The sequence below is a fragment of the Strix aluco genome, chromosome Z (genome assembly GCF_031877795.1).
Source record: "Strix aluco isolate bStrAlu1 chromosome Z, bStrAlu1.hap1, whole genome shotgun sequence".
Lineage (NCBI taxonomy): Eukaryota > Metazoa > Chordata > Aves > Strigiformes > Strigidae > Strix > Strix aluco.
Genome location: NC_133971.1, coordinates 1,512,435 through 1,525,214, shown reverse-complemented (window position 1 = coordinate 1,525,214; position 12,780 = coordinate 1,512,435). Strand labels below are relative to the sequence as shown.

The 12,780-nt window shown below is 36.8% G+C and overlaps 1 protein-coding gene across 2 annotated transcripts in view; it reads left to right on the top strand.

Moving 5' to 3' along the window:
- Nucleotides 1–12,038, top strand: part of SLF1 (SMC5/6 complex localization factor 1) — a 37,785-nt gene extending 25,747 nt beyond the window's left edge. For both annotated transcript variants that reach the window (XM_074813016.1, XM_074813017.1), the window contains 7 exons: nucleotides 563–710; nucleotides 2,945–3,090; nucleotides 5,067–5,236; nucleotides 5,735–5,865; nucleotides 7,887–7,979; nucleotides 8,369–8,551; nucleotides 11,046–12,038. In XM_074813016.1, coding sequence (XP_074669117.1) covers nucleotides 563–710; nucleotides 2,945–3,090; nucleotides 5,067–5,236; nucleotides 5,735–5,865; nucleotides 7,887–7,979; nucleotides 8,369–8,551; nucleotides 11,046–11,527 — 1,353 coding nt within the window. In that variant the 3' untranslated portion in view covers nucleotides 11,528–12,038. The remainder of the gene's footprint in view (nucleotides 1–562; nucleotides 711–2,944; nucleotides 3,091–5,066; nucleotides 5,237–5,734; nucleotides 5,866–7,886; nucleotides 7,980–8,368; nucleotides 8,552–11,045) is intronic.
- Nucleotides 12,039–12,780: the final 742 nt, after the last annotated feature.

Sequence of the window (12,780 nt, the reverse complement as noted above, 5' to 3'; positions counted from 1 at the left end):
GAGCAGAAGAAAGTTTCCTGATCCCAGAAACTGGCTGCCACTGTGCAGAGAACTAACACCTTGCATCCTTTTCCCTTTTGGCACAGACACGCGGTTAGTCACAAAAGGAGCTTTAAAGTCATGATGAAATCTTTAGGAAAAGAGAATCCTAATAGAGCAGGGAGAATAAGGTCCCTATAATTGTCAAATTAAACACAAGGTTAACTAGTATAAATGCAATACTTGAAATCTTACAGTTAAACAAAACCTAATTTAAAAAAAAATCACGCTTCGTACTTGCAAGCTTTGATCCCATCTTGCATGTTGTTTTAGACAGGATGTTTTAAAAAACCTTGGATTTCTCCAATGCCAAATCTTAATTGATGGTGACATTAATGGCATATTAATTTTGTTGACCTGGCTGCAACAGTTAGCTTTTGAGCAGAAAAAGAAAAGCCAGTGAAGAAGTGATGTGGCAACAGAGTGGGCTTTTATCTGAAGTTCTCTAGTGTTATTACTGGTACATTATCAGTGTCAATTTGATGTACAGTACAGGTCTACAGATACTCTTATTTCTATTTAGGCTTTCAGATGTGAAGTAACTGGTCTGTTAAACGCAATTCTTGGAACAGTAGTGGAATATTGGATCATCTCAAGTTTGCTTATGAACAGAAACACGTTTCATCAAATAGCCGATGATTTGGCACAGCACCTTGCCATTTCATGCGATGGTGAGTGTTTGAAAGGCCTCTCAGAGTCTTGTAAGCAGGTACACTGAAGTCCTAACCCAAACCCCTCAGTTTGCTTTCAAGTTGTATTTTACCTTCTGTTGCAGCTGTGCAGTCTTACAGTGTGATGTGTATGCGTGCAGGAAACTCCTGTTGGGTGTATGAGTCTGTCTGTCTGTCCATCCCAAGCAAAGACCAAATAGAACAGGCCTTCTTATTAAAATCCCTCTAAATAAATCTCAAGAAGTGTTAGTGCAAAAGCAAGGCTACACAGTGTGAAGAAGAAAAAAAAAAATCTTGGAAGCTCTCCTGTCAGTTTAGGACAAGCTTTAGGCATGTCATAGTAACCATAACTTCAGAGAGGCAACTGGAGACACCTTAGCTCAGGCCAATTCTCAGGTGAAATTTTTCACTCCACAAACTTGATCTTGTTTGCTAAAAACACTTCAGCCATAAGTCCAAAAGCTATGCTGAACTCTGTGACCCATACAGATTTCAAATGAAATATTTCAGTGTCTCATTCCAAATCCTTAGACTTAATGGACTTTATTTTGGGGGTGGGGGGAAATTCCAATTTGTCCCGTGAACCACTATTGTTCCTGTTTATTAAATATACTAGATAAGAGAAATGTCACAACTTAGCATTTAGCATGGAATGTCGTTGAGGTATTGGTCGTTTTAGCAACTAGGGGATGAGGAACTGAAAAGGCCAAAAAAATGTTCTCAAGAAAACTACTGAATGTTTTTAATTTCATTCTCAAACTGAATTCTCACCAAAGCTGCTCTTTTTTTTTTTTTTTTTTCTTTTTTCCTCTATTAGGAAACAGTGGGAAAACTGTAACTCAGGTGTACACCTGTATGGATATCGTGGTTTCAGTCACCATTTTCTCTAGAGATTCGTGTACATAGGCTTCATTTAAAGTGTATCTGCCCTCTTCTACCTGGACACTTGAAAAGAACTATCCTGAAAAAAACTACACTAAAATCTTAGTCTCTAGACAAATGGTTCCACTCCAGTCTTAACAGAAAGCAAATCTTCAAAACTGTTACAACCTGCCTTAGATCTTTGAAGGCCAAATCAGTTGGAACTTTATAGTATTTAAATCAATGGAGCTTTTAGCATCTACTACGATTGCCACCTCTCCAAAAGAGTTTCTAGCTTTCATATAATAGAGAGAATCTTGGATATATATTTCTATAAGACTTACTTTCCTGTACACAAATGGAAAATTACACATTCTGTGCTCTCCTCCATGGAGAGCATTCAGGAGAACAGCATTCACAGTCTGGTTATAAAGAGTAAAGATTCTTTGACCTATTGGTGATCACTGCTGCTTGGTTCATTCCACAGCACTTAAGGCCCAAAAAACTGCTGCAGAGTTGTTCTAAATTCTGTCTCTCTTAGAGCAGAAAACATCTGTACTCTCAAAACTGTGTTTATGCTTTGCGTGATTCTACAGATCAGTTAATGTATAAGCACTTCTTAGCAGAACAGAATATTCCCTCAACACGGTAAAGACTTTTTTCCTCATGGCAGACCTTGCTTTCCACCTGTTTCAGTTGCTATTTTGACAAAATTATTTTACTAGAATCAAAATACAAATAATCACCCTAAGAAGAATCAGTCATCCTGTCTCCTTTTCCAAAAAAAAGCTGGGCCAGACATATCCCTGATATATATAGAGATAGATACAGATCTATATTGTTCTGCCACTGTCTGTTGTTTGTTTTTTTAAACAGTATGAACTGTTTGGTACATCTGAGTGGGGTTGAAATTTGTTTACAGTCACTTAATGTAGAATTTGAAGTCACCCTGCATTACTTGCAGATTTCTTCACATATTTATACATTTTATCTGAATTGTGCTTGTATTTTGTCAATTACAAATTTTAAGGATGATCACTTGCATAACTTGCCAAATAAATAATTTCATTCCCAAAATCAAGGTGTAACTTTCCTAAGACTGTATTTAGAGTGTTTTTAAAAAAAAGTTTCACATAAAAAGTGGTGCTTTGAGTTTTAAAATCTTTTGACCATTTTCCTAGAAGCTGGTCCTATTGTCAGATGATGGATAAAATCTTTTTTAATGTGATTGTTTTTAGTAATTCTCATGGAGAATTTTTCTGCAACAGCAGAAAAAAAAAGTCTGGAAGAGCTATCTTCTAGATAACTCTAGATGTACAGGTTTGGATATTCTTATTTTAAAGTTCTTCCCCCCCCCCTTTGCTTTTGTCCAGCTTTTTCTATAGATGAATTAAAAATGTTCGTTTGTTCCATACCATCCCCCTGGCTTCAAATGTTTGTCGCAGAAGCAGTTTTTAAAAAAATGTGTTTACAGAGGAATATAACTATTTCTACAGAACCTCTTTCTCTTCAGAAGATAGTAAGTAACTCCTTAATAACCTATCACAAAGTAATTGCATTAACGAAAGTCTTGGAAAAGATCTTTATTTTTGTGGTCTGAGGTCATGCTTGTTGCATCTGTTGACTTCCACCTGTAGATAGACTCTACTGCATTTAAGTTTCTCTTTGCCCAAGATCTGGGTTCAGACCAATGGTAAGATTTTTCTTGCCAGAGAATTTTTAGCACCTGATTAATCTGTTTACATGCAGTTGACATGAAAAGTCACAATTTAAGCTTTTTGAAATGATCTCTGATGTAAATACTTTATTGCAATGTTACATTTGTAATTAAGGAAAATGCCAAATATAATGTGGTTTTCCTGGGTTATCTTTTCCTTCAGTTTTTTTTGAAAAGGTGACAGTCTATTATTCTACTGCCCCCAAGCATTTGTTATATACAAGATTTTATGATTCTGGACCACACTGTATTCCTGTGAATTTCTCCTCTTAAAAACTTTCCCCTACTTGCAAATCTTTTCCTGCCTTCAGATCACAATTTGTGATAGTTGGTGAGGAAATAGATGATGAAAGCTGTGAAAGAAATTCTCAAAACCACGGCTGCTGGCAGGATGCAGGCAAATCAGGGAGATCTCACAGTAATGACGTGCCCTAGCTTAGAGCCTCATTTCAGTAACCTTAACACCAACGACTAGACAGAATATAGAATATAGAATCCATAACTGTTCTGTATGTCCTAAAATTCTGCAGGTAGAGTTGAAGGAAAACAAATTTACACCTTTATACATTTTCCATACATAAGTTTTCCTGAATTTTACAGGAGTTTGTTGTGAACAGAGATCATTGTTTATTAATACATTGTGTTTAAACAGAGCTCGAACAAAAGACTGTCAGAATTTTAAAAGTAAACCAACTATATATCTAATATTTAATGTATGTTGCCAACACATATGCAGCAGCAATTGCTATTTTTAGTATTGCCATGACTACTGATCACTCTCTGCAACTACTTAAATGTAAATTTTGGTAGTGCTTGAAACAAGTTCATGTGCTTTTTGTGGCTTTCCTTAGCATTACTATGCCTCCTTTCTCGTTCCGTACAATAAATATTAACTATCATCCAATTTTGCCTGCTCTTTTCATGCAGCATCTTATCAGCTAGGCTCTTCTATGGGTTCAAATAGTGATCTCCTACTCTCTGGTGGTACATGTACAGTGGAGGTTGCAAGTAAGGTGTCCCTCACCCGTTGCACGTTGCCTGCAGAATCTTCAGTGATCTGCTAGATACTCACAGCCTTCTTCAATATCTTACTTCAGATATAATCATCGTGTAACCATTGAATGAGTCCCCTCACTGGGCTTTTGCCTATACTTCTGCCAAACTGCAGAAACTTATATGACTTTTTAAAATGAGCAGTATAGGTGGGTTAGAAGGTCTGTATTACTCAAAAGAAACCAAAATATCTACAACATCCAAAGCCACCCTAATAATGAGAGAGCACCTAAGAGATAACTAGCTTATTGCCTTCGCAAGGCTCAAAGGCTTAATCCAACACATCATCTTAGAAGAGATGAAGGAGTGAGTATTTACCAAATTGCTCCCTGGGTTGGAGCAGGAAGCTTGTAAATACTTTAATTAAGTACCTGAGAATCAATTAGCTTTACTTCAGTCTTATGTCCAGCTAAAGCGATCAAAATTTTCCCAGCTACCAAAAACCCAAGAGAAAGATCTAGAATCTCCCACTTTCTGGCTCAGACACAATCCACTCACCTCTGAGGCCAGCATAAAGAGTGAATTACAAGAACATAAAAAAAGATTGCAGAAGACAACTTTAAACAATCTATATATGCAGTCATTTAAGGATCATATTTTTAAAAACTTAGATACAGCGAGCAGGGGGTGGTGGATGACTGCTTTGCATGAAGTGCAACAGAAGAAAATGACTGCATTTTAATTTACTGTATACAAAGTCATTGAAAATGTTCCTTTTGCAACAGGTCTGTTCCTATTCATCTGCTTTGCGAGAGGTAGGGATGCATGAGACAAGAAAGATAGACAAAGCAATGGCAAAGAAAATAGGGCAATGGCCGTGTCCCGAGTCTCAAAGGACATTACAGATGCTAAATGGCAATAAGCAGAACCAAGTCAAAGTGCTGCCTGATCTACCGTGAGTAATACCTATAACATCACCAGTTTTATTCTGCTTTGGGGGACAGCTTCTGACCCAACACATTTCTTGAACTTTATATGACCCGTTTTGTTGTCTACAAATTACTGCAACTGACAGAAAGCTCCATTGTAAACCTGTAACACCTCTGGGCTGGGGTTCCCCCTTTCTCCCCATCCTCCCTCTCAGTGTATATGCAGACTGATGTAGTTATATTTTCCCAGTGTTAGATTTAAAGGGTACATAGAAGTGTTGAACCGTTCATAGAATTACCTTTAAAGAAAGTTTAATTGTGGGTAATTTAATTTTATTACTGTTTTAAATACAGTTATAATTAAATGACATAGAAATTATGTAATTAAGACATTTCAGAAATAACTCTGAAATGGATAGATCTAAGTATGCTGTATATACACATTTAAAAGCGTTAAGTACATATTCATTATCTTAAAATATGAAATAGTGATTTCAGATGTGTCACCTTTGCTCTCTTTTCAGTGACTTAAGCTTTAATAAGCACTCTTCATTCATGAAGCTTAGACCAAAACCAAAAGTTGAGGCTGCATGTGGCAAAGAGAACTGCTACCTTTTGCCTGAAGATGTACATTTTTGCAGGAGAAACATTAAAGGTATTCTATGTATCTAATTTATGTTAAGAACTCTATATGGTTAGAATCGACAGTGTCAGGTTTAAAAATCTTGTCCTGATGAATGCTGAACTAAAATGATGGCTTATGCCCAAGAATTATTTTCTTATGGTTTGTGTTTCTTTTTCCCAATGTCTATTTAAAAGGAAGAATTGTATATATGGTGGAATAAAGCTGCCTTCTTCATTCCCCTCCCCCTCCCAGATATTAAATACAGTGTACAGCTTGTGTGAGCTCATTCCAGTCTTGCCTGCCTTACTTTGCTAATCCACCTCAACCTGTGCTTGGTAGGATCAACGTCTTCTGATTTGAAAGTATAATTCAGTCTTCATCTCTTTCAGTCCTAGACATTTTGTGAACAAAGACTGAGGAGTATGCTATGTTACATAGCTGTGTTAAGCATATGGACTGTTTTCTTCCAGGCATTCAGCCCAGACTATGAAAGGCATTTGGCTTTTGTCTTAGCTATACTGGAACCCAAGTACCTAAGGAATAAAACAGCACTTCAGTAATTCATTCAGTTCCTACTTATTACACAAATTTAATAAATCGTACTTTACATGAGCCTTTACCTGAACAGAGTTACTTGCTGGAACTACTTTTTGTCATCTTCATCATCAGAAATTTACCTACATCACTTAAAACACAACTATATTAACATGACACCCCGGAGAAAGCTTAGAAAAAACGGCAAAAGCAAGCTGGGATTGTTCAAAAAATTAAAACCAGAATTGTATCACAAACACTGAAGGACAAAAAAAACCTCACCGTCTTTTGGGATTTAAGAGAGCTTCAGTAACAGAGCCAGACCATGCATTTTTAAAATTGGTTCCCTTTCTCTTTATTGCTTTTGCAAGTAAAATTGATGTGAATTATTACATGCTGACTTCTACAAAGGAAAGTGAGCTGAAGGACTAGGGGGAGAAAAAAATTGCTTTTTTTCTATTCTTCCCCTGCCAAAATTGTAAGTAGTATCTTCTGTTGAAAGAATGAGTATGGAGCTGACAGATTTACATAGTGAAGGTATTAATATAACAAAATATACCATGTAAATCTTATCGCAAAGGCTGAGAGATTTAGCCTGAGATATTTTTCATTTCTAAGATGTTTGTTGCATCATCTTTCACCTGGCATCAGGATTTTCCTCTGGCTCTTGTTCAAACCTAATCATTTAGTGAAAGCAAACCCGTGTTTAGAATGGGTCTGAAGTTTCTATCATGCAGAAACTAATGGTGTCTTTACGTATAAGCAGCAGTTCTCAGTTGCTTGCTGTTCAATTTTTCACACTTACTTCAGCTTTACACGATACTAAGGCTTGGGATTTTTTGTTTCCAGAAGATTTTCTTTTACTGTTGTTGTATTATTATTATTATTTATTATTATTATTATTATTATTATTATTATTATTATTATTATTATTATTATTGACCCCTTCATTTATTTCTCTTTCCCCCTCCCTTGCTACTGTAGCCAAGTCAGACAGCCTATTGAGAAACAGCAAACCATCTGTTAACGGATTTGAAGTTCTGAATTATAGTTGAGTGTGTAGAGGCACTCGTGCCTAGCCAGAAACATTCATTTGAATTAAGCTATAAATGCTGTGTAAAAAGAACCATACATTTTAACGTAGGTTCATGAATAAATTTAAGGGAGGGCAACTGCACTCTAAAGTTTTATTGCTTCAAAACCCAGTATTTTTGGTGTTCTGTGATCACTTGGTGCTTTTATAGTGTGATTGAAGCTTTAAACCTTGAACTGGGGGGAGATAATTCCTGTGTTAAACCGTTTGCAATACAATTTCATTGCTGGATCTCTGGTGGAACAGAAGCTCTGTGGGTTTTTTTGAATTTTCTTAAAAGATGGTTAAACAGGATAAAGGAAAATCTTACTCATTATTGAATTTTCTGGCATATAGCCAGGTCTCCTAGTTCCAGGCACTTTGATTATTTTCTTTAGTTGCTATCTTGCCTAGTCTAGTGTAATCTATTAATTTTTTATGGTAGGAGAGACAGCCCTGCATAAAGCTTGCATAAGTAACAAAGTGGAGAGATTGATTCAGCTTCTCTCTATCCCTGGAACAGACGTTAATGCTAAAGGTAAGTTACTCATTTTCTCTACAGAACTAAGAATTTAAGCCAGATAAAGAACTGTATTAATACCTGTTTGGCAATAAAGTCTGTATTTATGCTATGAAAACCGTGTAATTTTAAACAACACAAAATGAGGACTTTATAGCAAACATTGAGGAAAGGTTAATTTGTAACTAAAGTGTGTTTTAACATCAGGTTTTCTATGGATTTTTTAAAATGCTATTTAGTTTTTTTCACATGTTTTTAGAATAGAATTTCTTGTTTTGAAATCAGAAGCTGCCGCTGTGCCTTGACGAGTACTAAAAAATAAAGTGTTTTGCTGTCTGACGAATTACATTATTAACGTTTTAGTACTACTTCTGCTGTTTTAAAACTTCCCTTGATTTATAATTCAGACTATGATGGCTGGACGCCTTTGCATGAAGCCTGTAACCATGGCAGCACAGTGTGTGTCCGTGAAATTTTGCAACGTTGTCCAGAGGTAGACCTGCTCACTCAAGTGGACGGGGCGACTCCTTTGCATGATGCACTGTCAAATGGACATGTAGAAATTGGCAAGCTGCTACTTCAGCGTGGGGGTGAGTGCATTTATGCTAAACTGGTTTAGGGAAATTATCCACTGTTCCGAGCCCATATGAAGTTCGTGGTGTTTTTCTTAATGGTTGCTTAAAATACAATGTTATTTTGAAATATTTATTTTAAAACATTTTTAAGCCAAGCTGTTTTGGTCACAATAAAAATAATACTGTTTTCACACTTATCTTGATCAGCTGAATATGAAATTAACCAGGATTTTCACATTTTTTTCCAATATGGTAATGTTTTTATTCTGCATTTTACACCATATGCATTGTAACTATATTCTCCAAACTCATTAATGAAGATAAAGATTACCTAGTCACCAAGCAAAGCTAAGGATTTACTTTTGTTTGGATCTATTTTTACCATGATGCAAAAATAGATCAGTAAATCTCTATATAATCATGTATTTCAACATAAATTTGTTCAGCATTTATGAAAATTAATGTGATGGTCTTTGAAGAACACAATTAGCTTGGTAATTAGTTTAAGAAAGGAATCTATATTGTAATCGCGATAACTGCTGTTTAAGGATAATAGTGGGAGGGATGCCTTAGTTTCTAAAAAAAGATACATCGCCCCTTAGGCAGACACATGATAAATGTTTTGAACAATATTTTTTGTTCAGTGACAGGGAACTTGTATCTTGTCTTGAAATATACGGTATCAATGTAATTAACTTAGCGTGTTTTTTTAAAAGCAACTGCAAAGAATGGTCTTGGATATCAACTCTTCCTTCTTTTAATTCATTTGCTAAAATGAGTATTTTCGATATCCTTACCACTGACCTACTGTGTCAGTTTAATTTCTGCGCGTTATATGCCGAGTCCAGATTTTTTCAATAAAATTTTCATTCTGCGTGTAGCCACGAGGCAGAAGAGTGCACTGTATTTAGATGGCCTATTACTTAATTAAGGTAGAGAAACAAAATTTTATTTCATTCTTGGCATAGGACCCTCTGTATTTACAGTCTTCTCCTGCCCCCTAAAGGCTATTTCTGTGCCTGTTGTGCAGGCACCGGCTCGCAATCAATACGTTTCTCTGCAGTCCTACCTCAGTGTTTGCTGAGCTTCGGTTCTGAGGCTCCCAGGTGTTTTATATATCTCCCGAGCCGTGTATCTGACATGCCAAGCCAATACCTGGGCTCAGTTCAATCGGTCTAAGTGATGCAATAGCCAATATCGTAGTAAGCCCAGCTCCTCAATTGGAAATGGCATCGCGCTGACAGATGTGCATTTTTCCTGGGCTATTGTGAAGAATAGGTAGTGGATGATCCTCTTGTCCTAGGGGAAGAGCTCTACTTGCACTTGCATTCATCAAGGTTTTCTGGCAACTATAAGGCTGCGCGTACCCTTCTCTTTGCCTTTGTCACACTCTGGGTTTTGGCCTGTCAAACAGCTGACAAGACTGTGGTAGAAAGCATGTTACCCATTCAGTGTGGATTTACTCAGCTCAATAATTTCCAACACATCTCTGCAAAAACTTTTTTCACTTTTCTTTCTCTAGAAAACCTTCAGCTTGCAAAATTTAATTATATTGCATAATCAGTGATGGAGTAAAGCAATACAGCTTTAATCACAGCAAAGTGAAAACCTCTAGTATGGATATGTAATGTGGTGAATTACCTTTTGTAATTAAAATATATCTCTGAAAATGTATTCAAGTTAAAATGGCATCATTACTTCAGCATTCTAACCCAAATTTACGTAAGAAGATTCCTGATGCATTCAAAACACCACCTGCAGTGTGTTAACTGCCTTCATTTTTTCTTACTGTTGTGGCAGTTCTTAAACTTATCAAGGTGCCTGTAAACTGTTTAAATATTAATAGCTCCATTGTACTAATAAATGGGAAATACCAAGAGAATGTAGTATCATCTGAACCGGTAAAACGTGTCCCATTTACTTACTTTAAACCTATTTATTAGTTACTTTTTGCGTTTCAGAAGCCTGTTAAGATCAAATTTTGAAACTCAGCTGTTGGGGGAGACTAGGATTCCTGCCTCAGTAGTTCACCTTGCCACATAGCCTGGGACCAGGTTTGACACACCATCCAGAAAAGTAAAATAAAGACCATCGTAGTAATGTGCCTTTAATCTGGAGTCAGTGTTGGTAAAGAACCTGGTCTATAAAATACATAGTAGAATTTTACAGCAGTAATAACATTACATTTTTACATACTCTTTGTATTGTCACTTGAAATTTTAGGATAGGCAATATTTGAATTACTTTCCCATGTCTATATAATAATTGGCTTTCAACCTAGGAAAACTGGGAAGAAAATTAAGACAGTATCATAAAGGAACTTATAAAGGGTCTGTCTGCATGTTCTAGATTGCACTGCAAATGTGTAACTCATCAGTTACATCAACATAACTTAGTACAAAAAGGAACTTAAACAGACATCTAGCTTCTGGCAAAAAACAAACCAAAATCTTGTTTGGCTGCCAAATTTAATGTGCTGTTATTATTAATGTTTATATTTTCCCTGCAGGACCAGTCCTTCTACAGCAGAGGGACTCCCATGGAAAATCGCCACTGGATTATGTTGAGTCTGTACCAGTAAAGCAAGAACTTTTGAACATTGTTCATCTGGAAGAGAGCATTGAAAGCTTCTGTGAACGCAGAGAAGATTTTTGCCGTCAGCAGGGAGAACTGTGGTTGATTTTATTTAATAAGATGCTGCTGAATTTTTGTTCAGTTTACAATCTGTCTTCACCCTTTACTTTAACTCTCAGAGAAGTAGCTTGTTCAAATGTACTTTCAGTAATGGCACGTGATAACTGTAAGATGAAAAATGCATTTTCTGCAGATTGGTTAGTAGGTACATATTTTAGAGAGCTTGAAACTTTTCAAAAGCTACCACAGTTTCTTCCAGAAATATCTGCAAACATAGGTTTTTTCCCTGGAGAACAGATGAAGGCTTTATTAGCAACTCTGAAAACTATGGTAGAGGCATATCAGCTCTTTACTTAAATCTTTGTAACAGTTACCTTCCAAACAAGCTGCATTGTTTGAATCTTGACTGTTAACCCTCGGTATTGGGATAACTTTTTTTCCAGTGACCAAAGAGTACAAATTTCACAGCCCTACACAAGCCCTCATGTTAATATCTGCCATGTTGTTGATACTTCCCTCTACTAGAACCTGAAGTCAGATACATTGATTCTGTGCATTTTTTAGCTAAAATTTTTCCAATACCAATGCCTTCTAGATGTCTGACAGATCTGGAAGCCTCTGACCACCTCAGGAGGGTGCTGTGTCATCTACACTAAGTTAAACTTTGTGTTTTCTGTCCTGGAAATCTTTGCTACCTGTTTTACACCATAGTTCTCTTTCTGGTTTCCAGAGGTAGTGACCCAAAAGTAAAACAGTACAGCAAGCAGTTTTTCCTAGAGAAGGGCTTATGCCCACATATGTAAATATCCTTTCATAAAGCTGATAGTATAAATATCTGTCATTAAACAAAAACATATGGAAAAGCAAATTCTTTCTAATTTTTCTTATTTATCCTTGTCCTGTAAAAATTAAAATTATATTGTGTAAATTAATTACATTTTGTAAAACTCAAACCAGAATATAGATAGATTACAGACTATATTTACAGAATCAGTCTACCAGCATGTCCCACGTCTTTGTTAGTTTGATAGCAACGGTCACACAAAGGCACGTGAAAAACCTTCTTCTCCCACCTCAGCACCGCGGTGCTCGTGGTCGCGTCTGCGTGTGCAGTGCCCGCCTCGAGGAGACCGGCCCAGATACACGGGTGGTTTGCAGAGCTCCAGTGGGTGCCACTGACTGGAGCTTCAGACGATTCCCGGGACAGGGATGCTGCTGCGAAGGGCCAAATCCACCCCTTACAGTGTCCTTGGCTCTGCTCTGACTCGTGTTGGCTTGCGGTGGTTTGATAAATCCGTTATGCCGGTGGTGTGTAAAATGATCTGGTAACACTCCTGGGAGTCCCTCAACTAAAGATGTGGGTGGAAGCAGTGGCACAAATCTAGTTATGTTGGCAGGGGAATTCACAAAGGATTAGACAAGACAGTTTAAGTATGTACTGGGCATCAGATTCTGACACTAAGTATGGATCTCCTTAAAAATTACACCCCATTTAACGTGAGAATTTTGTTCTCTATTCTGTGAATACATGCAAACTACACATGATAAATCCTCTAAACTAATCCTCTAACCTAATTTAGAATTGTGTGCTATATATTCTATCAGATGGT